The sequence below is a fragment of the Opisthorchis viverrini genome (assembly GCF_000715545.1).
Source record: "Opisthorchis viverrini unplaced genomic scaffold opera_v5_158, whole genome shotgun sequence".
Classification (NCBI taxonomy): domain Eukaryota; kingdom Metazoa; phylum Platyhelminthes; class Trematoda; order Opisthorchiida; family Opisthorchiidae; genus Opisthorchis; species Opisthorchis viverrini.
Genome location: NW_008751812.1, coordinates 471,793 through 496,722, shown reverse-complemented (window position 1 = coordinate 496,722; position 24,930 = coordinate 471,793). Strand labels below are relative to the sequence as shown.

The 24,930-nt window shown below is 43.5% G+C and overlaps 1 protein-coding gene across 1 annotated transcript in view; it reads right to left on the bottom strand.

Moving 5' to 3' along the window:
- The window catches only part of T265_07038 (hypothetical protein), a gene marked incomplete at both ends in the record, with an annotated part of 73,522 nt that overhangs the window by 3,105 nt on the left and 45,487 nt on the right, over positions 1 to 24,930 (bottom strand). Inside the window, 8 exons of the mRNA XM_009172462.1 lie at positions 1,545 to 1,766; positions 3,547 to 3,966; positions 4,176 to 4,511; positions 7,004 to 7,227; positions 8,874 to 9,336; positions 12,190 to 12,517; positions 16,256 to 16,491; positions 24,037 to 24,434. Of these exons, the coding sequence (XP_009170726.1) occupies positions 1,545 to 1,766; positions 3,547 to 3,966; positions 4,176 to 4,511; positions 7,004 to 7,227; positions 8,874 to 9,336; positions 12,190 to 12,517; positions 16,256 to 16,491; positions 24,037 to 24,434 (2,627 nt within the window). The remainder of the gene's footprint in view (positions 1 to 1,544; positions 1,767 to 3,546; positions 3,967 to 4,175; positions 4,512 to 7,003; positions 7,228 to 8,873; positions 9,337 to 12,189; positions 12,518 to 16,255; positions 16,492 to 24,036; positions 24,435 to 24,930) is intronic.

Here is a 24,930-nt window from a genome sequence, read left to right as displayed (position 1 = left end):
ATATATATAATTATATTCCCCATGACTAAAGTCATGCTGATTACTGGCGAAACAGTTGAAGTCACTGAGTTCTTTTGTTTTTATTGGTTGCGTTTAATCTCGTTTGGTCCAGAGATACGTTTAGATGTGGCTCCCTGGAGGATTTGTCACCAGGAGGAATGTTTTGACCAGTCAGGTTAACATTACACGAGATAACCTGGGGTGGATCTGGGGTATATATAGACTTCTATTTAGTCGTGTCAATTCACTTGCCTTAACAGAAACCCTTGTGTGTTTGCAAAGCTGTAACCATGGTGCTTCTTCATCCCCTCGATAGACAGTTGGGAAAGAGGTTGGATCAGGTACGTTCTGGCAATAGAGTCGGAAAGCTTCGGTGCGAACTTCATCGGGGAAGTCAGTTGGGATTTCTGGATTATTGGTCATTTTTGGTGGATTTTAATAGGAGAGACGTAATCTGAAGCTGACTCTCCTAAGAGGTTACTTGTTGATGACGCTATGGCACAACTGTGTTGTTGACACTGCGACAGCACTGGCCTACAGAGTGTTGATGATTCAGTCTCTTGGGTCCCCACTGTGCAGCCGATGTCTGACCACTTTTTGGGGATTACGCTTACTACGTGTTTTGTCCGAATCTGACTGGGACCAACAAATTCTTGTACACCAAGAATGTCGGCAAAACATTTGGGAATTGGGTTCTCTAGACACGTACAAAGCTCTTTTGGAGTGCAGTGGGAACTCAGCGGTGTTTCGGTTGGCACAACTAGGATGGGGCTGGTTCCCAAAACAGGAGTATAAAATAGCTGTCAGGATCGCTTTTTTACAGGACAACAGTCTACAGTCTGACCGGGGTTGGCCTTCCGGAGGCATGTGAGTTGACAGTAGTTGTGTACACTGGAACTGTGGTGAGTATCACTCGTAAAGGGGTATTTTGTCTAAGTTCTGGATGAAGTGCTCTTATAAGAAACACATGAAAGAGCCCCCTTAAGTTCGTTGCACCAATGGTGCTGAATTCCCACCTGTGATGCCTTCCTCGAGAAAATATCGTCTTACTAATCGGATTCCAAAAATAAAATGATAAACCATCAGCTTAACAGTGTGCACAGACCGGCAGGGCTCGTAATCCATTGGTCACTATCAGACCTGAATTTATGGATTTGATGAAGTGCTCGTTTCTGAACGACACATTACGGGTCCGTTTTATTCACAAACCAAGAATATAACTCCTCCCATCTCCTTCTGAACGGCCTTTTTAAATGCACTTAACTGCTGTGAACCAACCCACTGATTGATCATCTGTCGCCAACCCACATCCTAAAACATGATGTAGGTCCTGAGTTCTGCACCGATGATGGTGTGCCTAAACTTGACATACTGTTTGTCAGTACGTTGAATGTAATGCCATCGCTGGAATCACAATACCACGAAAAATATCCCGAATAGCTAAATAAAGCAGAGTAAGAATTAGATGAATAACAGCATACAAATGAAGCAATAGTGCATTTTGTGGTGGATTGATTACATTGTAGAAACTGAGCTAACTGTACCTGTGAGGCAAGAACAGCTCGACGCCGGATCTTCACTGACTTGATCACATGGAACAAATCCACATAGTGGTCTCGCGTCATGCGTTCGGCAAGCAAGTGACAAACGGCCAGAAGACCACTCCGAGTAGCGCCATCCAAGCAATGGATAAGTAACGGTCCAGTGCCTCGTTCCAACCGAATTGCCTCAAGCAGTCTAACTATAGCAGCTCGGGATTCGGGAATCTGTCCAGAGATATTTTACGGGTTGGTGGTTGTAATGACAACATGAAATGGTTGAAAATGTAATAAACTGTTGGTTATCCAAATTCGCTCGTTGGAACATTTCAATAGAATTAGCTATTGTCTGTCAACCTATCGATCACAAAATGTACCATAAATCAGCGATGATTAACCACAGTTTGAAAATCTCGATGGATCTTTTAATTTGTTTTGAAGTGGTAGTCCGTCTGGACATCTCATCGAAATGTTTCAATGCGCACATACATTGTTCTCTGATTATTTGTGACTGTGGCTTCGCCTTGGCCCGAAAATACAAACATACGACGCTTCGAAGTAGGAGATAGCTTTATTTCCCCCTAAGTTATGTTTCCATAAGGAGACAGAATACAAAACTATGGGTAATAAAAATGGTTAGAATGTCCGCTGGGCAAACATTACTCAATGGCGAAGCCAAATGAACCGCATTCTTTTGTTAAAGAAGTTACTGTTCCATACTGGGAGCAAGCATGAAGTGCTTAGCTCCTGACATATCGTTCTCAATTCTAATCAACGCAGATTGGAGACGCCGCCATGAAAAATTGCTCGATCCTGTTTGGTAGGTGTACTGTCCCACCAAGTAGAAAACATCTTGTGGGATCACTGCCTACTGTGATACTTCTGATGTCCGTAGCAAGCCAGATTAGCTTGTAAGTACCAAGTGTGTTGACACTATTGGGCACAAACAAAGGGGGACTATTCTGCACCTGACGGATTTTTTATCCTTAAGTGACTTGCCGTTTTGCTGAGGCGTCCCGGTAATTAGACTACCATACAGTATCTGAATAGATTTCGCTTATATAGATTGATATCCAACTGAAAGACAAATGAACTATAGAAGCATTTCAACTGTCGGGTTAGCGTCAGATGGTTTTATGCAGAATGTCCACACGAAGCAAAGATCTATACAATGGAGGCCATTCACAGGCGTGATGCAAGCATTCCGGATTTGTTCGAACACTGTCGGGCTATTTTGTATATGCAGAGCGAATCGGTTTAACACGAACTATCTGATCTATTTTTGACGAAACAATGGTGCGACAAACTTGGTCGAATGGCAATGGCCATTGGTGGATAGGTTGCCCACAAATTACCGTGAATACCTCAAATATTTGTATCTGGTGATTTACAGTATCAATGTGGGCAAAGAGCACGCTACTAGCGTGACTGGCTTGGCTGGCTCCAACCAACACATTGCGTCCAGATGAAATAAGATTCTCAGTGAGAGTGAGCGCTAAAGTGAATATTCGAGTTCCCAAAATCTATAGTAAAAGTACCCCAGGCATTTAATCTCACACCAGACACAGGATGACGGACACTTTGTGTCCGATGTGCGAGTCCTGACTGTGCTAGCGCCTACCGCGCCTTGAAGAGCATTCACCATTGTTTGTCCTTTCTTCGGTTGTTGGTCTTTAGACGCGTGTTGCCATACCAAAATCTTCACATACTTTTGGATTCACCTCATCAGACTGGAACTGTTCTTGGCATGATTTCGAATGAGACGTTTCTCTCTTTTCTCTCGTATTCTCCTGTTACTCTTTCGCATTCATCGCTTGCATTCACTTTTATGTTTGTGACCATGCTCTTCAAAAATGAATGATATTAGAAACCCAAAGTCTTAAGTCACTAACAAAATTAAAGCACGAAAAGTTTTAGCTCACGGTAAGAAGTTTCTCCCCGATTGAAAATAACTTGTTCATATGTCACTGTTTGGATCTGTGATGCAGTATGCTCAAGATTGGCTTACTTGTGTAGTTGTGTTCCAGTCTCCCACAAAATGAAAGATGAGTACCTCACGTCGCCTGCAGCGTTCATGGAAATCCAAATAATTCGACTTGTTGCGATGCTCCACACAACGTACCAGAAGACGGCGTCGGTAGATCCCGTGATGTGAAGTGCTAAGTTTACGACCCGAATGGCCCAAAATTACCGGCGTAAGCGACCCAACTTGGCACACTTCAAGGTAACCATGAACCATCGGACACCACGGACTGCGTGTTGCAGCTGCATCTTCAGCGTCCGACTGAGTATCAGACCGCATTCTCTCTTCATCTGAAGAGCCCTCAAAAAGTGGTTCAGAGTTTATTTCGCCTGCTCGGAGAGGCCAATACCGAACTGCACCCTTGGTGCCGTAACCGAACGGCTCCATATCCACAATACAAGAAATCTATTATGACGGAATAAAAAGAGAAGATCTTAGGTTTTATTTGATTGACCTATGCTGCTTGCTAGTCTTACTTTCGTACAATCACATAGACAGTAATTGTCACAGAATAGTTCAGTCTAGAGCAACCGAATTTCGATAACGTACTGCAGTTAATCGTGTGTGAGAACTGGGAAACGTTATTAACCTCAATAAGGTCGTGAGAAACACACCTTTTCTTCGTCAACGAGAGACCAGAAGTCATCCACCGTCGTGGCCAGTGGCGTCTGGGTCAAAATTAAATCGTCTCTGAGGTTCGTACCGTCAAGAAATACAGCATTGATGTAATCAGTCCAGTCGGGCGCACCTGCATGTGGTCGAAGGTGTGGGCGCCAGCGTTCAGCAGGCAACAAATCTATCTCTCGTCCATAACGATTTCGTCGAGCGTTTGATGCTGCTAACGCCACCCTCAAGTCCTTGTCGGGGTCGGGAGGCGGAGAAAATAGGTGCAACACGGACCACTGCTCCCACAGGAACGATCGACCAAGCTTACCGTTCTTATGATTCAGCTGGAAGATTCAAAAGTTTTTGTACAGTGTGTAAAACAGTTGGTGGGAGTTTTTGACAATACGTCATCATAAACTATTAGGTTCCAGGGTGAAAGTACCCCGCATAGCGCTACAGTGCCCGATCATGCTAAGTGAATTACGGACCATGGTTTTAGAATGAATCCAGTGTCGTCACACGTAATCACCCAAGCAGTAGTTGAGTGAGTCGGTGAGTGATATTCGAGGTGGAATTCTTAGATGCGTGGTACTCCGCAAATGGTTCAGTCAACCGAAACATCGAAATCGACCCTTTCTACTCGCCCCTACAAGCGAGTACACAAATCAATGGACACACTAAGTCAGCTCGGGCCGAGCCTGACACCAGGCTCACTGTGGAGACAAACGAACAAAGTTCAGGGTGGGGGTACCGGAGAGGTTAAGTCTCAAGGGCATCCACAAACCAGGAAACAGTTCAACTAGCAGACCAGAAGACCAATAATAGGTCATGTTGGGACCGAGTTTTGCTTCAACAACCCATTTAGTCGTTAAAGGAGGATTTGGTAAACAATTGCTGGTTTTTTCTTGTGGGCAGCGTTTCACTTTTGACACAAAAGCTTCATCAGGCCAAGCGAACAGGTCACCAAATTGCCCAGGTTATAAGACAGTCAGGGAACCATTCAGGTTATCACACTGCATCACTGTTGAGTGTCAATTAACGGCTTTTGTCGGCTAGTGTGGTTGTCAAAATCTTGAACTGATGGGTTGGAGTTTCAAATTAGTTTCGATCGGCTCTTGTGCTTAATCTTCCAATTCAGGGCGCTTCAAGTGATAATTCACCGCGGGTGCCACTGGTAGATTTTCCTTGGTCTTCGTGAGCTTGTCGGTGTTGCGACAACTTAGTTTGATTGACCCAAGACCGTTCTCCACACTCTTGTCAGTTTCCTGCCTTCAATTGTGTTAACACTGGAAGGCCCGGCAACCACACTAACCGACAAGAGCCGTTAATTGACACTCAAAACTGATCCCGTGCGATAATCTGGAAATGAATTACTGATTGGCTCCACATATGCCTTATAACCCGGCCAATTTGGTAGCCTGCTTACTTGGCCTGATGAAGCTACCTTGTCAAAAGCGAAAAGCTGTCCAACTAAAAAAACGATTATTCACCAGACATTTCTGAAACGATGGCTTCTCAATCGGCTCCAAACCTTTTTGAATAAGGTTGACTGAAACTCGGGGAGTGCGCCTACCTGATGAGCCCCAACAAGGACGAAGCCGGTCGTGGGCTGCCGAAGAGTTTTCAACAACCTTGTGAGTACTTTCCTTTATGATTGTGAAAACCCATTTTGTCACTTATTCCAAGTATCATATCATCCCTATCCCTAACATGATATGTTTGGGATTTCGGAGTATGGTACTACCTTCGAATAAGCGTTTGAGAGTAACACTTCGTCCAAGTGACGAAGTATGTTTATTGTGTCCTGTAAATATATCCTTCTGGCTCTCTCATACATAGCTCGCACTAATCCTCATTTTACTCGATTGCACAAATCTAGTGTGAGTACCAACCAGTCCATGTGTGCCTCATATAAACAGACCGGTGAATGGTTGGATTATGACGAAACAAAACAACGGCAACGTACCGAGGTTTATTGCTCAACCTTCTGACCGCTTTGAGTGGCCCTCCCCAGGAGCCGAATAGCTAGAGTTACAAGAAATAGAGAAGAGGCCCAAATGATATCTAACATCACAAAGACGTCACTTGATTTCAGTGTTTAGGTTTGAGGCTGAAGTCAACACATCCCAGGTCTGGTTAGTCCGGTTGGTACTGTCCTGACAAAACAGCTGACTCATCCAACGGCGTCCTTCAAACGGTGACTGTCAGTTTAACTTTCTTTTCTGCTTTACCGGTTTTTCCGAGTATTACACTCCTGAAGTTCATCCGCGGTGACTGGAACGTCCAGCAATGAACCGCAGTGTATTAACGTCGTGCGTTGCATCATAATCTAGTAAATAATTAGACATCCAACTCGACGCTGTCTTTTCGTCTTCATTTGCATCGAATTTAGTACAGATATTCTCGGAGATGCGGGTTGTGTAATACGGTATTCAGCATTAACACTTGATTGTTCCTTCAATTCTGAACACCGTCTACCTGAGTGCGTCCTGAAACCAACTGGTCCTGTCACGTGAGACAGTCTCTTTAAACCAGGTAATGAAAACAGCTTCAAAATGGTGTGGGCCAAAAAGTGAGCGAGGTTTACCATAACGCTATTCAAAACTCTACGCTGATTCAACTGAGCATTGCGTCCCTTGCCCGGAGATGACTGAGCCGCTGTAACCTGGACAATCTGAGGAATCTTCAACTCGAAAACCGAAGAAAACGGCTAATTGTCCGCCTAACCATCCTAGATTGACATTAGTCTCCATCAACCGTTAGTTTTGAATAAATTATCAACCAATGCGGTGAACGTCGTGGTGTTTCATACTACTTTGGTCACTCAGGTTCGTACCGTGCGGTATGTACTCAGCACATCCAAATTGACAATGTTGTGTCCAGCAATTAGCGCCTCGAACAGCATATCATACAGGAGCATGTAGTACTGCGCAGAGCGAAACATATTAGCCCGAGCCTTTGTCAAAGTGGCGCATTGCCGAGCAGCGCTGACCACTTGTTCATGGGTTGCTTGTTGAAGCAGCACGTCAAAAGCCATATAAAGCCCAGTGCGTGAAAATCCTGAGAAAGGGTGTAAGGAAATTAAGAATGAAGAAAGCACAGTATGAGTTTGGAATAACACACATGCAAGAACATTATGCGGAAAACACCGGGGCATCGAAATAATAGCTGTAACTTCCAATGTGATGTCTGGGATTATCCTATGGGAGTTGATTCATCATTGAGGGCATCACATGCGCGAGAATCAAGCTAGATTTCTCCCTGTCCGGGGTTGTATCGACGACATCGTCACCTTGCGGAACGTGCTGGAAGTGAGCTGCGCTCCTGACAACAAAAGATGGTTATACCTCTCATATCTGGTATATATATATATATATATATATCATATCGTAAGAAAATCAGTGAGGTAACACAGCCTCACTCAGTAATAGTCTGTGAGATTAAAACAAATTAAACGTTTCGATGACATCATCAGTCAAAGCTTCTCAAGTGAGTGTCGCAGCGGTATCTGACGGACGATATTAGTTATTGGAAGTAATGTTGGCTCAAGTGCGTCTGACGATTGTTGGTCGCTCGACAAGCAAGTTGCCAGCAATCAACTTCATGATCTTCAGTTTAGGGAATAGATCGTTTCCGAAAAAAAAACAAGGCAGTCAAAAAATCAAGCAATCCCGAATGAAAATAATGAAATTTCAATGTGATTTTTGTTACAAGTTAAGAGAAGAATTTGATTTTCTTTTGTCAGTCCAATTGAATTCGAAAGACAATTGCAGTGGATTCACAACTGGAGGCCAGTTTGGCGATTTCTCTCGCTACAACGTAAAGCAAAGTATGGCAATTCACGATTGGGGTGCTGACTTATATTTTTAATACAAAGTGAACGGGCTGTTTCAAGCGATTTGCTTCGTTTGAAATATATCATCAGCTCAGAAATTATCTGAAAGCGACAATTCTCTCGACCATAATCCGTCTAGATTACCGTTTAATTCCTTGTTTTTGTGTCTTGAACTCGTTCCACTACTTGATACCTAGTCATCCACTAGGAGTTTGGAGTGAACTTGCTAAGTGTATAAATAATTTGTGGTGCAGAACAACCCTAGGTTCCTTAGCATCATCCTGGATTTACTAAATTTTCGATGGCTGATCCACCAGTTTTTTGCCACCGGGGGGGGGGGTGTAACTACTATAATTGCCCTACATGTCCTGGCACTATGCCACCCAAGGATTTACAATCATCTATCCCGAAGATATCTTCCATTGAACACAAGGTAGCCGTGGGCTAAGTCGCATTAATTTGTGTGACAGCCCATTTAGGTGCATAGTATTGGATAGTTTTTTATATTTTGTCATGTATCGTGGGCCTGGTGATTTAAGTGCAGAGAGAACGACAAAACCTTAGTGAGATCCAACAGGATACCACAAAAGCGAATACTGTGCTTTCAAGATCTCCCTTGTTAGAAGTCACTGAATTCTTGGCGTTTTCACGTCACCCAGATAACCTTTTTCAACGATAACTGCTTGCCTAATAAACAAGTAGCCGAAAAATGGGGATTGTGTGCATAGTTACGATATGATTCCATAACTTCCTCACTGCAAAAAATGTTATGATCGATCTTCCAATTTACACCTTAAACCACAGTGATATGTATGAAAGTCAATTCTGCAAGATAAACTACATCGGCTTTGGAAGTATAAAAATAACCTACCTGTGCCACAATGAACTACGACAGGGCCGTCCTCCGGACGACTTGCTGTCTTCACTCGATAGTAGAACTCAATGAATGCCAGCATATCGAATTGCACCACCGAAGTGGAAGATGTATTGTGTGAAAATAAATCTGCAGCTGTTCCAGTTGGGTCATCATCAACAAAGCAAGACACGTTTGTATTGCCTAATTCGCATTCCTTTGGAAGGTTGCTGCTGCTACCGTCAGCATTTGTGTAACCCTTATTGTCTGGCGGTGCTCCCCAACTTTGAAAATGATACTGAACGACGCGCTGTGAGACACGCGTGGTGCTGTCTGTGATGAGGAAATGCCGGATGGTGAAATGCGCATAGGCGATGAGATCCACTGCCTGAACAATCAGGTTACCAAAATACTGGATACAGTCCTTTGCTGAGTCTTCCTTTTGCTCCAAATTTCGGGATAGTGTTGTGCGCAGCGAAATCTATACGGATTCAAACAGCGCAAACTAAAACGGTCAAAATATTTTCTAATTGTCATGTGTCATTACATTTGAGCATACGATGACTTGATCTCTTATAAAATCATCCCTAGACTATACCTATCCTTCATTCTCTATTTGGAATGTATTACTTCGCTAGGCTGGAGGTTGGTCACTTTAACATCTGTTTCTCTGGCTCGAATTTCCACAGGACAACGACTGGTAAACATCGATTTACGACTGAGATTCCAGGGCTCACGACAACGAAAACTTTACCAGTTACTAACCCCGATGAGCTGAGTGACCACCACCTGGTCCACAACCGAAAATCAGGAGTGTTCAAACCGGTGTAAATTTAGCGAACCACGTGGTCCGAGATTTGTATCCAAAACAACTTTGGTCTTTCTTGGCCGGAGAATTATCATTTTACTTGAATCGTTCAGTCCACCCCCGCTTCATTAGTCCATATCTTTAAGATTGAGTACTCGTTTTATTCAGACAGATATTGCTTTGCGCTTGGACCGATACAGATGGTTTCAAATGTGCTCCAGCCAGTCTACAGGGTATCGAAAGTCACCTTCCCACAGAGGGAGCTGTTTTTTTTCTTGAAAAGGCAGGCGTTTCAGACAGTTTTCTAAAACAATTTTGGAGGACATCACATCCTAAATTACTGTCACACATGTGCGACTTAACGGTTGAGTGGTTAACTTCAATTCCCAATTATTACTTTACCTCCGATGATCAGTCATTCTATCACCCTGATGTGGGTTAGTGGGTTTTTTAGTGTGAATATTTGCTTTCGCGGTTGGACTGTCCAAAGTACACATTGAAAGCTTTCCAGCTCCTAGTTAGCTTTGAGAATCTGAAGAAAAAAAGATAAATAAAAGCCGACCACAGTAATCACTTTAAGGCAGTCGCCTGAAGAAAAGCCACCCCTAGCTGGCAATCCACAATAGCTTACAAAATCCTCTAGAGAGACTAAATGCGCCCGTTTTCCCGCGGTAATCTCTACTGGGGGTGGAGTCACTGTCTGATGTCGATCACATTTAAAGTCATTAAATTTCCAGTTTAGCTCTGGTGGCTAACTGAAATTGATGGCGGATGTGTTCTTTGGATGTATTTCTAAGTGAACACACAAAATATATTGATTAGCTGGTTTGTTTTCCTTTGCATTCGTCGCGATCCGCGAATAACACTGCGATACCGTCATTCACTGTGAGACCCTTTGGAAGAAAGGCTACTCTGCAACATCATTCCCCGTCACCCACTACATTCATTCAATCTGGATAACGCATAATCCGACGGAAAGTTTTCTATATACCTCATAAAAATATTATCAAGCAGAACTAATAAACTAGGGTGTATGCATATTATAGTTCAAATAGCAGTGTAAAATCTACAAACTAAGTGTCAAAACTTCTACACTTAGTCACCTTATGAGAGACGGCGGACAACATGGGATCATTCTAATAAATGATAACGTGAGATTTAAAAATAAGGGTAATATTTTTAGCTACCTCGTATCTCACTTGTACACCAAAGAACATAGACTGATTGTTTAGACAGTAGATGTCCTTCGAATGGTAACAAGATAAACCTATTTAAAATAGTGTATAATGCAATTAGACGAGTTTCTAGAAGCGTCTTACTGGGTGATGTCTCTACCGGTAAAAGTATATTCTGCTGGGTACTGGAGAGCGCATAAAGTGGAATATTTTAAGGCCATTTAAACTTCTCTGTATTACTGTCCATCACACCTCTGATTGAACGACTAACAAGTGCATCAGATACGGCACATCCCGCTAAGCGACCCTCATTGTTCACACGCTATTAGTAATAATATATATATATATATAGTAATATGAGTTTTCTTTGTTTTGTGGAACTTCGGAACTTTTCCGCATTCCACGCAGCCTTAGCTGATTATGGTGCGAAACGGTTCGGCGAGAAAATGGAACTTAATGGCTACTGGACACAGGCACAACGGAAGTCATTTTAATGTCATAATCGCTAAACTTGGTTCAAATAGATGAAAAAACTTCTGCAAGTTACTTCTAACTTGTAGGACCTAGTAGGATTACAACGTTCAACTGCAGCACCCTTTCTGCGTCCAACTGCCGTGCTACCAGAAGGAAGCACGAGGACTTGATACTGCCAAGGGAAGTCATTTTAATGTCATAATCGCTAAACTTGGTTCAAATAGATGAAAAAACTTCTGCAAGTTACTTCTAACTTGTAGGACCTAGTAGGATTACAACGTTCAACTGCAGCACCCTTTCTGCGTCCAACTGCCGTGCTACCAGAAGGAAGCACGAGGACTTGAATACTGCCAAGTTGCCCAAGCCTAGACAGGGGAAGTCGAGAGGCAGAGGTCAGGTTCGAAACATGGACCTTCCGGTAGGTACATTTTTGCTCCAACCACTTAGACATCTCGACATCTCGATGTACAACATCGATGGAGGGAAACTGTGCGGTGTGTTGCATGTGTTGTAGTGGGATTGAATGTGCTGCTACGGACGAATTGTCACCATTTCGTCAAAAAATTAAGATTTGTTGGGTACGCTGCGAAAGCAACCTGCTTTGGTTGAATGAAGCAGCCTACGCAGACTCGTGGATACCACATCAGACAATCGAGCCGTAGTGTTTGGGTATCTCTTCCGTTTCCGATCGCCGTCTTGGCACGTGCTTTCAGCAACGTGCATAATTCGGCCAATGAAATGAAAAACCCATAGTGATTTGTACACGAAAAACAATATGATATATTTATTCATGAGCTTATTTGCCATCAACGATATGCTCCCAAATTCGCACACTAGACCAAGCTGGCGGAAACGAGGGAAACTAGAATTTTCTTACATCAGGCCAGTACTGGCAACACTTGAGTGTTCCGTCTTCAACCAAATTGGTTAACATGACAATCTGAGATACATTGCGTTGAAATACCATCAGCCAAAAGTCGCAGGCTGTCGGAGTATCGAAGGGACTCTGGGAAGCTATATAGGCTCGACGACGCATATAGCCATCCACGAAGCTCGCGTTTATATAGTCTGAGTCACCGGAATCGGGTGAACGCTTCAGGGCAACACGGTTGTGGTCGTACGGTAATACGGACTGGATGCGATTTTTCGGTTTGTTTGCTCTCATTTCGCCGGCTTTGTGCGGGTATTTGAGACCCAAAGGGATACTTAGGTCAAGAGAAACGGAGAAAACGACAGCGTATAAATAAACAAAAACAAACAGGCTAACGCAAGTACTGCTCCTAAATGACATTCTTCCGTTCTACAATCTCACGAATCAGAGAAAGCGGTGCACCTATTGGGCCTCATTGGGTGGATAGACAGATAACCGTCTTGACAACAAAAATTAGCCTATGTAGTCGTCCCCCACCCCAGAGAAAGAAAACCAATGAGCTCTTGTAAAGTTTAAGGATCCTGGAGTTATCGTCTCTCACCTCGGATCCTTGACAGAATTTCGAGGTAATCTTGGTTAAAATCTCTTCAAGAAAGACTTAAACGTTCTCCTATCTACGACAAATACAATGGTTGCATACCAATTTGGTTTTATCCCGCTTAGCCTGACCGGCATGCAATAAGTTGTCCACATTTTCCTTAAACTGACGAACTCCAAGTTCGATCAATGTTCCTTGGGAGTCACGCTGCGTGAATGTATTGGTAGCGGCCCTAGTTATGTGAATGGAATGTTGATAAACACGGTCAATGTATGCATTCAGTACCCTAATTCTATTAGGCTTTGGACCACGTTTGGTTCACAGAAATGAAAATCGTCCCAGTTAAAACTTCACAGCGACTGTGTGGTTTACATGGTAAATTATCACGGTTTGCAGTGCTCGCACATAGACATCTGATCGATTAGACGGGTAAGCTACAGCAATGTGTATCAAAGTGGAATTGAAATTTGCAGATCATAAAACTCAACTGGGACATTAAATTTCGACTCAACCTTCTCAAATTCGTCTTCCTTTCCTTCATCTCTTCTCAGGCAACACGTACTTAGATCTGTTGCATCAGATGGTACTTCCAGAAGTGGGTAGCTGCACGACCTATCCCCGAAGTGGGCCGTTTAACTTCCTTCACTCTCCATTAGAATGCTGAAGATTTGGTGTCTGTTGTATGTGGCATACAAACCAACAACATAACTTATCAATGGGAATTTCGAAGCCGAAACACGGAACGGTCCCGGAAAATTGACAGCAGTGCATCATGACCTAGCGAAGTAATGAGTGTTGTTTTAGAGATGCCTGCTAGTGTCCCATCATATCTCTTCTAGACAGAAATCAGTCGACTTTCGCAGTGTATCGGAACTTGAAAAATAAGTCAGTCGAGAAAGTAGGTAGTTGAAACCCCAGAAATTGTGTGATTACTGTAAGGAAATGGATCAACTTATCAGAGAACAGTGGCTGTATCCGGGAGGAATACGGTAAACATCGGCTAAGGAAACTTTTGGACAGAGTGAAACTATGGCTGTTTCCCAAGAGAGACCCGGTGATTACCAAAGTTAACTAACTAGAATTAGTTTGAGAGAACCTATGGACTCACATCAGGTGACCTATCCTAGCTGAGACCAGAGTTAAAAAAATTTCTGCTTCTAGTAATGTAAGGCTTGTCCATATATATATATATATATATATATATGGACAAGCCTTACATTACTAGAAGCAGAAATTTACTTAGAGAGCGCCAACCAACACATCCCATGACGCACAAACGGAATAAAAGACAAGAAAATCAGTCTATAGAATTGCGTGAAATTTTGTGCAACTACAGTAGAGTCGCATTCGGTTAGTTAGGCGATTTAGAAGATAACGATTTCATCGTGTACGAGTGCATTCACATGCCCCATCCTCTGGGTATATGTATGGCGTTTTTTCTTATCTTTAAGAAAAATGCATGTTGTCCTGATGCATACTCATTTTTAGAACCTCTAAATAGCTCACTCTGGTGGGTACTCTAATCTTATCTATGGTTATTTGTGTTTCACGCTTCCCTGATGTTTACTTGGGCAATGCTATAGTCGTATCTTCGTAAGGAAGGCAAACCTTAAGTTTGGGATACGGAGTTGCTTACAGCAGAATTAAGTTCAACACTAAAGTGATATTGATACGTTGCCTTTTGGATGGTCACTTCTGTGGGTGGCTTATTGTCCATATGTCTTCCAAGAAAATGCGTGTCCAAGTTTTTGTTATTGGCATTTTTGCTGTCGATGACGGCGATGTAGTTCGGCGTCTTGGTAAACGGGACAGGGAAATTTATGAGCCCAATCACGATAGTACCGTTTGGTTACAACGCTCTGTAGATAGTCTGATCGTATTATCACTCTGGATGAACGGTGAATACCACCTTGTCGCAACTGAGCACGCAAAAGTGAGCGTGATTACGCTCAACCTGGCAGCGAACTGAGAATGGTTTTATGATGGACGTCAGATTAAAGAAAAATCACTACGGGCCACTGCATGCTTTTTTCTCAAGCCTTGAGTATCGCTTGTAAACTATAACCGGTATACTAATAAAGCATGTATACTTAGACCACAATCACTACTGAATGTGGTTTTTAGCCCAAAAAGTTGACTTTCAGCCAATGTACACAATATTCACATAAGCAACCACGCTTGGGAATTTATGGATGAGAGCGCACTATATGTTTTAAAAGGTTTGTAAGTGGCTGTAGATCAGGCGACTGTTAATCTGTTCGCCGACTTTGGCTATCTGCTTGCTGACGTTTCGTCACCAGTCATGGGGACAACATCAGTGTTTGATTAGGTGGGTAGTTTCTCTTCAGCTGCTTACGTTTATTAAGTTGATTAAAGAGTGGATGATATCTCTTGGTGTAATTGTCTGATTAAGATATTAACTATTCTTTTACCAACTACACAAGCATACGAAGGAAAGGTGGAACTACCCATCCAACCGCACACCGATGATGTTAGCCCGATTGCTGCTTGCAAGCAAATTGTCTAGCCCAGCGAACAGATCAAAAGCCAACTGACCTACAACCATTTGCGCACACGAATCACCAATATCTCAATATATTTCTGTTCATAGCTATTGTTAAACATGGAAAAAAACACCATATCTTCAAGATTTCGAGTTTTTACATGTCAAGGTGAGTTGAAACTAAGGGTATGAATAGACTTTATAATTCGAGGCATTTGACAACTTTCAGACCTTGTCCAATTGAACAAGCTGCACTCTACGAGAGACCGCTGTAGTACGCATTCAAAACAGACCTAGCACTAAGAAAATTCCTGAAGTGAAAAACTCCATACCTTCAAATGAATTATTTTTGGTTTAGCTTCAGGGACCGGCCTGTTTTGTTGGCTGAAGCCAACAAAATGTCCACTGGCCAGAAAGTGGCGTGGAATGATACAGATGTGATACGTTATGGTAATACACAGGCTATGGTTATCTTTAAATTTCGTGAAATAAAGAAGTCTTCCGTTACACCGTTTACTCCACATCGACTTAAACATTGTTGGCAGTTTATAAGTTTGGGATTAGCAAACTCATGGTCAGAGAGGGAAAGTGGGCCACAGATAGGAAAACAAATTTTCCTTGCATCATCTTTAAACTGACTTCACCCGCGATCAATCACATTTAGAAATCAGGACTACTCAATATGTTGCAGTCATTCAGAGGGGCAAGTCAAAACCTATTTCTCAATAGTCATGGATGTCGCCGAGCCAGTTTGTCTCCATGTGTTCTGAGGGAAAAAGTATGGAACAGAAAATTCTTGGCTATACTAATATTTTAAGGCTAAGCGTGCTTCGTAGGTATCAGTGATTCGGGATAATCCTAGAGCTGACTCACCCTCCTTCGGGGGAAAGGGAACAAGTATTGCACTGCATTCAACGAATAACTGGGAGAAACAAATCATAAAAGCGGATAATTTATTGAACAAAGCTCACCTGGCGTACTCGCGCACAAACGTATCGGACAATTCCTTTTTTGACCATGTTCCAACAAGTGTGCTTGACGGTCCCTTCTCGGGATCGATAATGAGATAACGGGGTTCACGAACGTCCACCGGAACACTCCACCAAGCGTAGGATTTGGGAAGCAGACGATCATATTCGTCCGCAAAAGTGTTTGTTCTAGCAGACGTTTGTGCGTAAGGGCTCTTGCTTGTTAAGTATGACCCCCGCTGCAAGGGAGAAAACCATAAGATGAGTAACAAGAAAGCACCGCAATGAACTTTGTCTACGATAGAAAAAAGGGTTCGAATATAACGGAATATTAGAACATGGGTTGGGTGATGTTCTACGGTAGACTCCTTTAGGTAATCAACAAAAGACTTTCCTGAAAGAGGTGATCGACAATACGCTGTGAAGATGTTTTCTCTGTGTCCGGGTGATAGCGTTTTGTGGTATTTCTCAAAACATCAACGAAACAACATGGCAACCTCAAGTGTGAGATGTCACATTATTTGACTTTTTGATTCCGATGTGGTTTTGCATGCCCCATATCACACTCACCGCATTATCAGCGCTCTGCCTCGGTGTTTATCAGAGCGCCTTCCACTTTGCGAATGGAATCTCTGTTACCAAGGCTCCAATGCCACAAAACTATGTATTCTAGCTAAGAATTCATTACAACTCGCGCATAAACTTCCAATACGGACAAAGTTTAAATAAAGAATTTAAAAAGCATTTGTAGATTGATGAAGGAAATCCGCTTCTGGCGACCGATTTCCCACGCGAAACCTATCAAATGGCATAAACGAAGTGAAAAATTGTTTCAATAAATCGATTTTCCTCCCTCCACAATTCAGTAAGTTCGTTCTGAAATAACGAGATTGTTTAGTACTACTTTGATTAGTTTAAAGTTCATCTTCAGTTAAATTGCACTGTGTTCCGGTGTTTCTAAAGGTAGAAGAAAACCTGCCTGATATCCAGAAACTAGAAGATAGCAATGTACCTCATTAATTCAGCAAGTCAGACCTTATTCAACCCGAAAAACCTAACGTTAGCATGGTCGTGGAAGCTACAGCGTGCTGTTAACAGTTAGAGTGGGCTAACGACTATCCACCCATATACCGATGCCAGGATAACTTTATCATCAGTGAGTAAAAACAGAATGTTACATGTTTCGCTTCAGTGTTGAAGGTTTTTTTCCGTGGCGGTTCTTTCAGTCTTGATATTTGTCATGGTTCTGTTCCCACGGAGCAAACGTAGCTTACTCATGAGTTGCATTTTGGTACTGTTTCCATTATCCGGATCCCATTGTTGTACTTTTGCATTCTTTACTCGTCGCCACTATCAGATAAGAGCGAGGTGTTTTGAAGACAACGGTAGAAGAATGTCTACAGAGTTTCGTCTTCCGTAAAAGTAATGCCAGCTTTCATTTTCCTGGAGAAATATCTCCAGTGCCTTTCACGCCTGTCCTTCAAGCATGTACTGATATTAAGTCATGGTCATAAGTCTCCCTTATGCATGTCATTCTTGCCCTCGTAACAGGCTGTTTATTAGGTCAGTTCACCGCCGGCAGAGATGTCACATCAGGGTAGGCGATGCGGCAGCAAAGCATTGGTGCTGAATACTGGGTTCATACTGTCAATCATGATGGTGATACTGATGATGATGATGATGACGATGATGATGAAGCAGTTCACCCATGAAAGTCAAGGGAGATGTGAATAGAGGCGAGTCCTCCACAAAGGCCAATCAGAGATACATATTTGACCCAACGTATAGTTATCACGACCCTCCAATCTTCACACTGTATTAAGTTCTCCGCCACGTAGTTCTGGTTCTTATATTGTCTCCCTGAGACAGTTCCGATCCCACACTGTCATTTGCGGGAGAGCATTTTCTTGTGAGCTGAGCACGGTGTAATTAGCAAAGTCGAAAAACCACTCTCTTAATTTAGTAGCTCAATGGCAACTGAAGCGCTTGGACCCGGAAAAATAATCCTCCGATCGGGAATTACCGGGTGAATGCAGTAGGATTCGGTACCGCAAAGCGGTCCGTGACCTCAACTGCAAGCCTGGTATATGTGGATACAAAAATGTCTTTCATCCTATAGCACGTGCTTTCTGTACCACCGGACATTTTTTGGCATTTCTAAGTACATTATCTACATAAACTTGTAAATATATCCGATATGGTCTCCTCCGAGGAACAGCGCTAACGACCGCGTCGAAAGTAGCACGACTTTAGAGGAATGAAACACTCGTGCGCCGTTGCCGAACGCTGACAGTTTAACAGTGTTCAACACTGTTGTTTCGCTACCGTAGTTGGTGAACTGCTGTGTGCTCCCAATTTTGTCGCGATTCCCTGATCCGTGCAACCATGCGCGCTGCAAAAATCAGCTTGCTATTTGGTAAACGAGCTCCAACAAGAATGTTGGACACAATGTGAAGCTGATATCTTGAGGATTTGAAACCTACTTTGTTCAGTCTTTTTCGAATACGAGAATAATTAACGTCTTGAGAAAGGGGTGAGGTCACACGGTGGATCTCAATTCGTTCAAATAGGTCGGTTAGCTAACTGAATGAAACGATACAACCAGCATGCTGATTCAAAAGGTAGTCGGTATAAAGTAGAGTTATTGGTAATATGAGGAGTATTAGGGATTATATCAACTGAGATTTGTTCCTGCAAGTGAATGGTGAAAAGCCGAGAATGACTGAATGAAACAGCTGAACTATCTTCTTCGGCTTTCCGGCATAGATTCGCTTCGCCCGTAGGAAGAGAGTTCAATTGAGAAAGTTCCAAAGTTTCCCCACACTATCAAGAGTCTATAAGCAGCTCACATGAAAAGCAATTTCACGAACGAGTGGAATTTCCATCTAAGGTCGTCACTTGAGGAGTCAGAGGACACGTGCCAACGTGGTGTTGATTCCGTGATTGAGGGACGAGTAGCGCTATATCCAGTCTCAGAGCTAGTTAAACACAACACTGACCAACGGTTTGTGGCCGAAAGGTTCGATCTTCAACTACTGGCCGGGAGGTCACGGGTTTGAAACCTCCTGGAGTTCCCTCAGATGCGCACATTTTTGTTGGCAGACTATTTTATAGTTCATTTAGAGTTGTATTGACGATCTCCTAGACTTTCTGGATATCCCTCACCTCAAAGACTGTGGCTAGATAGGGCGAACTACAAAGCCTTCGAAAGTATTGGACAGAAATAGTCCCCCGATCCATGCAAAGTTCTAGTGTGGATGATGATTTTTCTTGCAAAGATATGCATCACACTAATGTAGAAGCTGGATTTCGGCCTGTTCCTAGAAACTGCTTGATAGTCATAGAAACATGCAATCGGGTTTATCGGTATGACTCAGAATTTCACCCTTTTGGAGTCAGTTGAGGAAACATAGAGAGGTTTGTTGGGTGAAATCATGAGTAGCATCCAACATAAGTATCGTCTGATTATCGTTTAGACTTACTCGCTAGACCGGCAGTAAAATGTTTAACAAAACTTAGACCAAAAGCAAGGTGAACTGGAAGTCCACAATCTACAATCTGGAACCACACATGGCTACTAGACTGAACTCTTTCAGTAATAGTGTAGCAACCTATTGAGAATTACTACTATTCCATATTTCAAGTAAAACGTTTCATTGCCCATAGACAGTCCCCAATTAGCAGAATCAGGAATCCCATCAGTGCTAATGATCCTGAGACGCCACAAATCCCTTGGTCTGGGTGGTTTGCTGTCAGTTTCATTTAAAGACGAATGCCAAGCTCTAGTGCATGAGTTACCCAAACGGGCATGATAAGACAAGGTTGGGATCCGGTCACAGTAATAACAACTCTTAAAAATAGAATTGCTAAATCATCCTCGGGGACATGGCGACTGGCTTCTGCCTCAAGTTCGGTGCTGGTGGTTTCATGATTCCACTAAGTTTACTTTCACACATTCCCTTGGGATTTCATCTCAATTGGTTAAAAGGCTTGTGTTTTGCACGAAGTAGCCTAACATTCATGCTATGCTATTCTCAGCTGGATCTCGGGTGACCGGCTATGAAGTCCACCAAACCGTCGAAGGGATGACTGGTTTGCCAATGCCCGATTGTAGCCTATTCATCACGAACCGATCCTTGCAAGACTAGCTTCGCTTTACGTTCATCTGAGCGTGTCGATATGGTGGTTCGCTTATCTGCCAGAGTGGTCTACTGTGCTCACTGAAAATGGGCTTGTGAAATTAAATGCGACGACCCGTCTGCCGGCTTGAGTACTCAAGCCCAGTAGACCGACGCATGTGCTGACGTATCGTCAGCCAGTGAGGAAAACTAGAGTACGGTAGGTATCGTGGTGGTTGCATTTGGATGACGGAGATCCATGAGATATGGGGAGGGGGAGAACGTTCAACAGACCTTCCTGGGTTGAAAAAAACGCACCACCGGAAAAATACTCCGTTCTATGCTTTCGTACTGCTCACCGATGGCAATGTTTCATGTAGTGTTACAGTATGCCATGCAATTGTTAGTAGATGGATTAGTCACACTACTATATGAAGTTTAGGGAAATCACCACTTAATTCACTTTTTTCGAAGTGTACAGGTGTCCAGCAGAACGGTGCGAAAGGGTCGAATTTTCCTGATCAAGTAATACTTGCGGTCCAATGGCAGCAGTCCACCTGACAGTCAAACCAGGAGCTGCAGACGACAGGATCGTTTAACACAGTCGAGAACGCTCGCGTTTCGAACGGAAGATGCCACAGGCACAGCTGGCCTATCGCCGTCGTGTCCCGGTTGTGCGTCCAACTTAGCTATCGATCATTCGGTTGGCGAGGTCGACTGCGTCATGTCTGTCTATCCCCTAAACCGGCGTAGTTGATATGGTTCAACTGGTTTGTCCGTGCCGTACACATAAGCCGATATGAGGTGCATCTCCGATAGTCTGACTCAGCTGTCTATCTAGTCTCAGCCACAGGAGGCTAGATCTCCTGTCTGTTGCACACTCATGTGCTGGGGGAGATGGCAGTTTTGACGGCTTCCATGCAACTATGCCTATGCACAGCCCCACGTGTCCACACATGTGGGGAACAAGTGGGTTTCGACGGTCGGATGACTGGACTAACGGCGCACAAAGTGAGGGTATCAACCCCACCCTATCAAACACGTTTGCCAATGCCCGATTGTAGCCTATTCATCACGAACCGATCCTTGCAAGACTAGCTTCGCTTTACGTTCATCTGAGCGTGTCGATATGGTGGTTCGCTTATCTGCCAGAGTGGTCTACTGTGCTCACTGAAAATGGGCTTGTGAAATTAAATGCGACGACCCGTCTGCCGGCTTGAGTACTCAAGCCCAGTAGACCGACGCATGTGCTGACGTATCGTCAGCCAGTGAGGAAAACTAGAGTACGGTAGGTATCGTGGTGGTTGCATTTGGATGACGGAGATCCATGAGATATGGGGAGGGGGAGAACGTTCAACAGACCTTCCTGGGTTGAAAAAAACGCACCACCGGAAAAATACTCCGTTCTATGCTTTCGTACTGCTCACCGATGGCAATGTTTCATGTAGTGTTACAGTATGCCATGCAATTGTTAGTAGATGGATTAGTCACACTACTATATGAAGTTTAGGGAAATCACCACTTAATTCACTTTTTTCGAAGTGTACAGGTGTCCAGCAGAACGGTGCGAAAGGGTCGAATTTTCCTGATCAAGTAATACTTGCGGTCCAATGGCAGCAGTCCACCTGACAGTCAAACCAGGAGCTGCAGACGACAGGATCGTTTAACACAGTCGAGAACGCTCGCGTTTCGAACGGAAGATGCCACAGGCACAGCTGGCCTATCGCCGTCGTGTCCCGGTTGTGCGTCCAACTTAGCTATCGATCATTCGGTTGGCGAGGTCGACTGCGTCATGTCTGTCTATCCCCTAAACCGGCGTAGTTGATATGGTTCAACTGGTTTGTCCGTGCCGTACACATAAGCCGATATGAGGTGCATCTCCGATAGTCTGACTCAGCTGTCTATCTAGTCTCAGCCACAGGAGGCTAGATCTCCTGTCTGTTGCACACTCATGTGCTGGGGGAGATGGCAGTTTTGACGGCTTCCATGCAACTATGCCTATGCACAGCCCCACGTGTCCACACATGTGGGGAACAAGTGGGTTTCGACGGTCGGATGACTGGACTAACGGCGCACAAAGTGAGGGTATCAACCCCACCCTATCAAACACGGCGCTCAGTATTCACACAATGGAATCGAATTTTCGAAAGCTATGATGTGTCCCTGATGGACTAAAGCAATCGGGTAATTGAGTTCAGAGTACCAGTCCAAACATTTGAGCCCCATTCAGGCATCCCGGGGTCTTAGCGATGCTGGAAAATTATTCCATCAGACTTTTCCGCCAAAGGTATGGTTGCTTCAGTGGACAATGGACTTTGGTGAGCTGCGAAAGTCTGAACGTAGATAAGGATGGTTTTTTGTTTGAGCAACAAAATGCAACATTTTGGCGCAAAAAGTTTTACTCCATTCGTAAAGGTTTTGCAGCTGAGAGCACTGTGCGGCTAATGAGCTTCATCAAACACACCGCGTCAAGATCCTGAAAGGGTCATTGCACCACGCTAGGGTGTGGCATCCCACATTACCCTTGCGGGTACCGAATACGACCTTGACATATCATCGGTTCTTTGCCCGAGCAAAAGAGTTAGTTGGCTTTCAGTACACACGTAACCGTTATTGGCTAATAACCCCACATCTATTGCGTGGATCCCTGAACGCCTTTGTGGAAATGAGAGATTCATCAAATACCGCAAAATGACCACAGTCTAGCTCATTTATTATGCTTTCATTCCACCGTCAGGTCCAGTGATTAGCCTGAATTTAGCACCAGCTGATACCAACTAAAATCCAGCTGTGGAAAGAATGTGAGTATAAATAGCAACACTCTTAATGCTGTTAGATTAACCGCACCTTGTTCCATTAGGCACACTCAAATTCAGCTTTCTCCTGACAACTGGGTGGGCATGCGTCGAAAACTCAAAATTGTTGGCATGACATTTTGGGTGTTGATAGCTTCCCAAGTGTCACAAATCGTTCGATGTCAGTAGGTCCTCTTTGAGAAGGTCCAAAAAAAGGCTTTAACTTCCCTATAGGATAATGGATGATCTTATTAATTCTCTCGTGTTATCTGCGGTTCATTGACTAAATCGGAATAATATGAAGTCGGGATAGACCGTCATCAACCGCCGTTCTAGAGTAGAAAACACTACTAATACCTCGCTATCTATGTCGTTACACAGTTCTATCTTTGGTTGCAGCCCCTATAAGAAATGCTGTTTTGTTGTCCGTACAATTCTCTGACCAGACGTTAGAAAAAAGTCCAATAATGCTTCTATAAGACCCGTGACTACGGGTTATTATTCGGAGGCAAGCTTTCACTACCTAGCTTTACTTACAGAAACCGTACTAACCCGTATAGCGAGGTGAGGGAGCCAAAAGTATCGCCAAGAGTGCACAGACAAGAGTACTTGTATGAACTATTGAAATTACTTGAGGATATATGTCCATACAGAAAATACTCGTGGAATCTACAGAAAGCTGTGGAATTGAAAATTACTTAAAATAAACACGCCATACATGAGTCGGTCATATCCGTGTTCCTACACCATCTTGTTTGTAGCTGAGGCTTGCAAACACTGAAAGCGCTTATCCAGAATTGTTTCCGCATTTGCGTTATCAAACCGAGTTCTGATGGAAATTCAAAAGAAAACCAGTAAAACGGGAACTCACCTCGCCCAATCCGTTTCGAGAGCACACACAGTAGGTAACCGTGCCAAGCAGTAGAACGGCCAACATAAACAGTAAAATGGATAGACTGACGCCCAAAACAGTCTTGTCGATTTTATGCACGCGCTTGGATGAACTGAACGCCTTCGTAACCAATTCTGTATGCAGCACCAGGAAGCCTGACACCACATCCTCTGAGACATCGTCCACGTAGCTTTCGGTTACTGCGTAAATGCCGTAAGAGGTGTTCGGTTCCAGCGGATCATTCGATAGCCTATACCCGGAAAGCACAGACGGCCGGCCTGGGCTGGCTACCGGCTTCCCGGTGCCGATGACGATTGGTTTAGCAGGCATATCACGTGAGTAAAACGCAACCTGAGTAGACGAATCCCTAGAGATGACTGGAACGAGACATAAATTGAGAGGTTGCTGATGACAAATTACGGAAGTACGATGTTCCTAAACTGAGAGGAGCCCAGCATGAACAAAGTGGTCAAAGATGGCAAAAAATTGTGCGATCATAAAACACATGCGAATATATCGAGGCCTATTCTCGAAAAGTAAACTTTCATCTACAAAACACATAGGAGGGTGCACTAGAGGAAACAAGTATCCAAAAAGCTCCATCCAACCTTGACCTAAAACCGTTGTATACAAAACAGCAAATTCATCGGCAGTGGCACTTTCCAGCTATTTTTCTCCTTGCCTCGTAAAGTAAACGACTACATCTGTTTCTGGCATGATTTCTGTAGATCATCCAAAATTCCGGCAAGCGTTCTTTGTTGTTATTTTTTAACTGCATGTCCTCTATAATTTTGGCACCCATATGTATAATATATATACATGCGCATACATATATATATATATATATACTCTTTCAACAGAAAGAAGAATTTG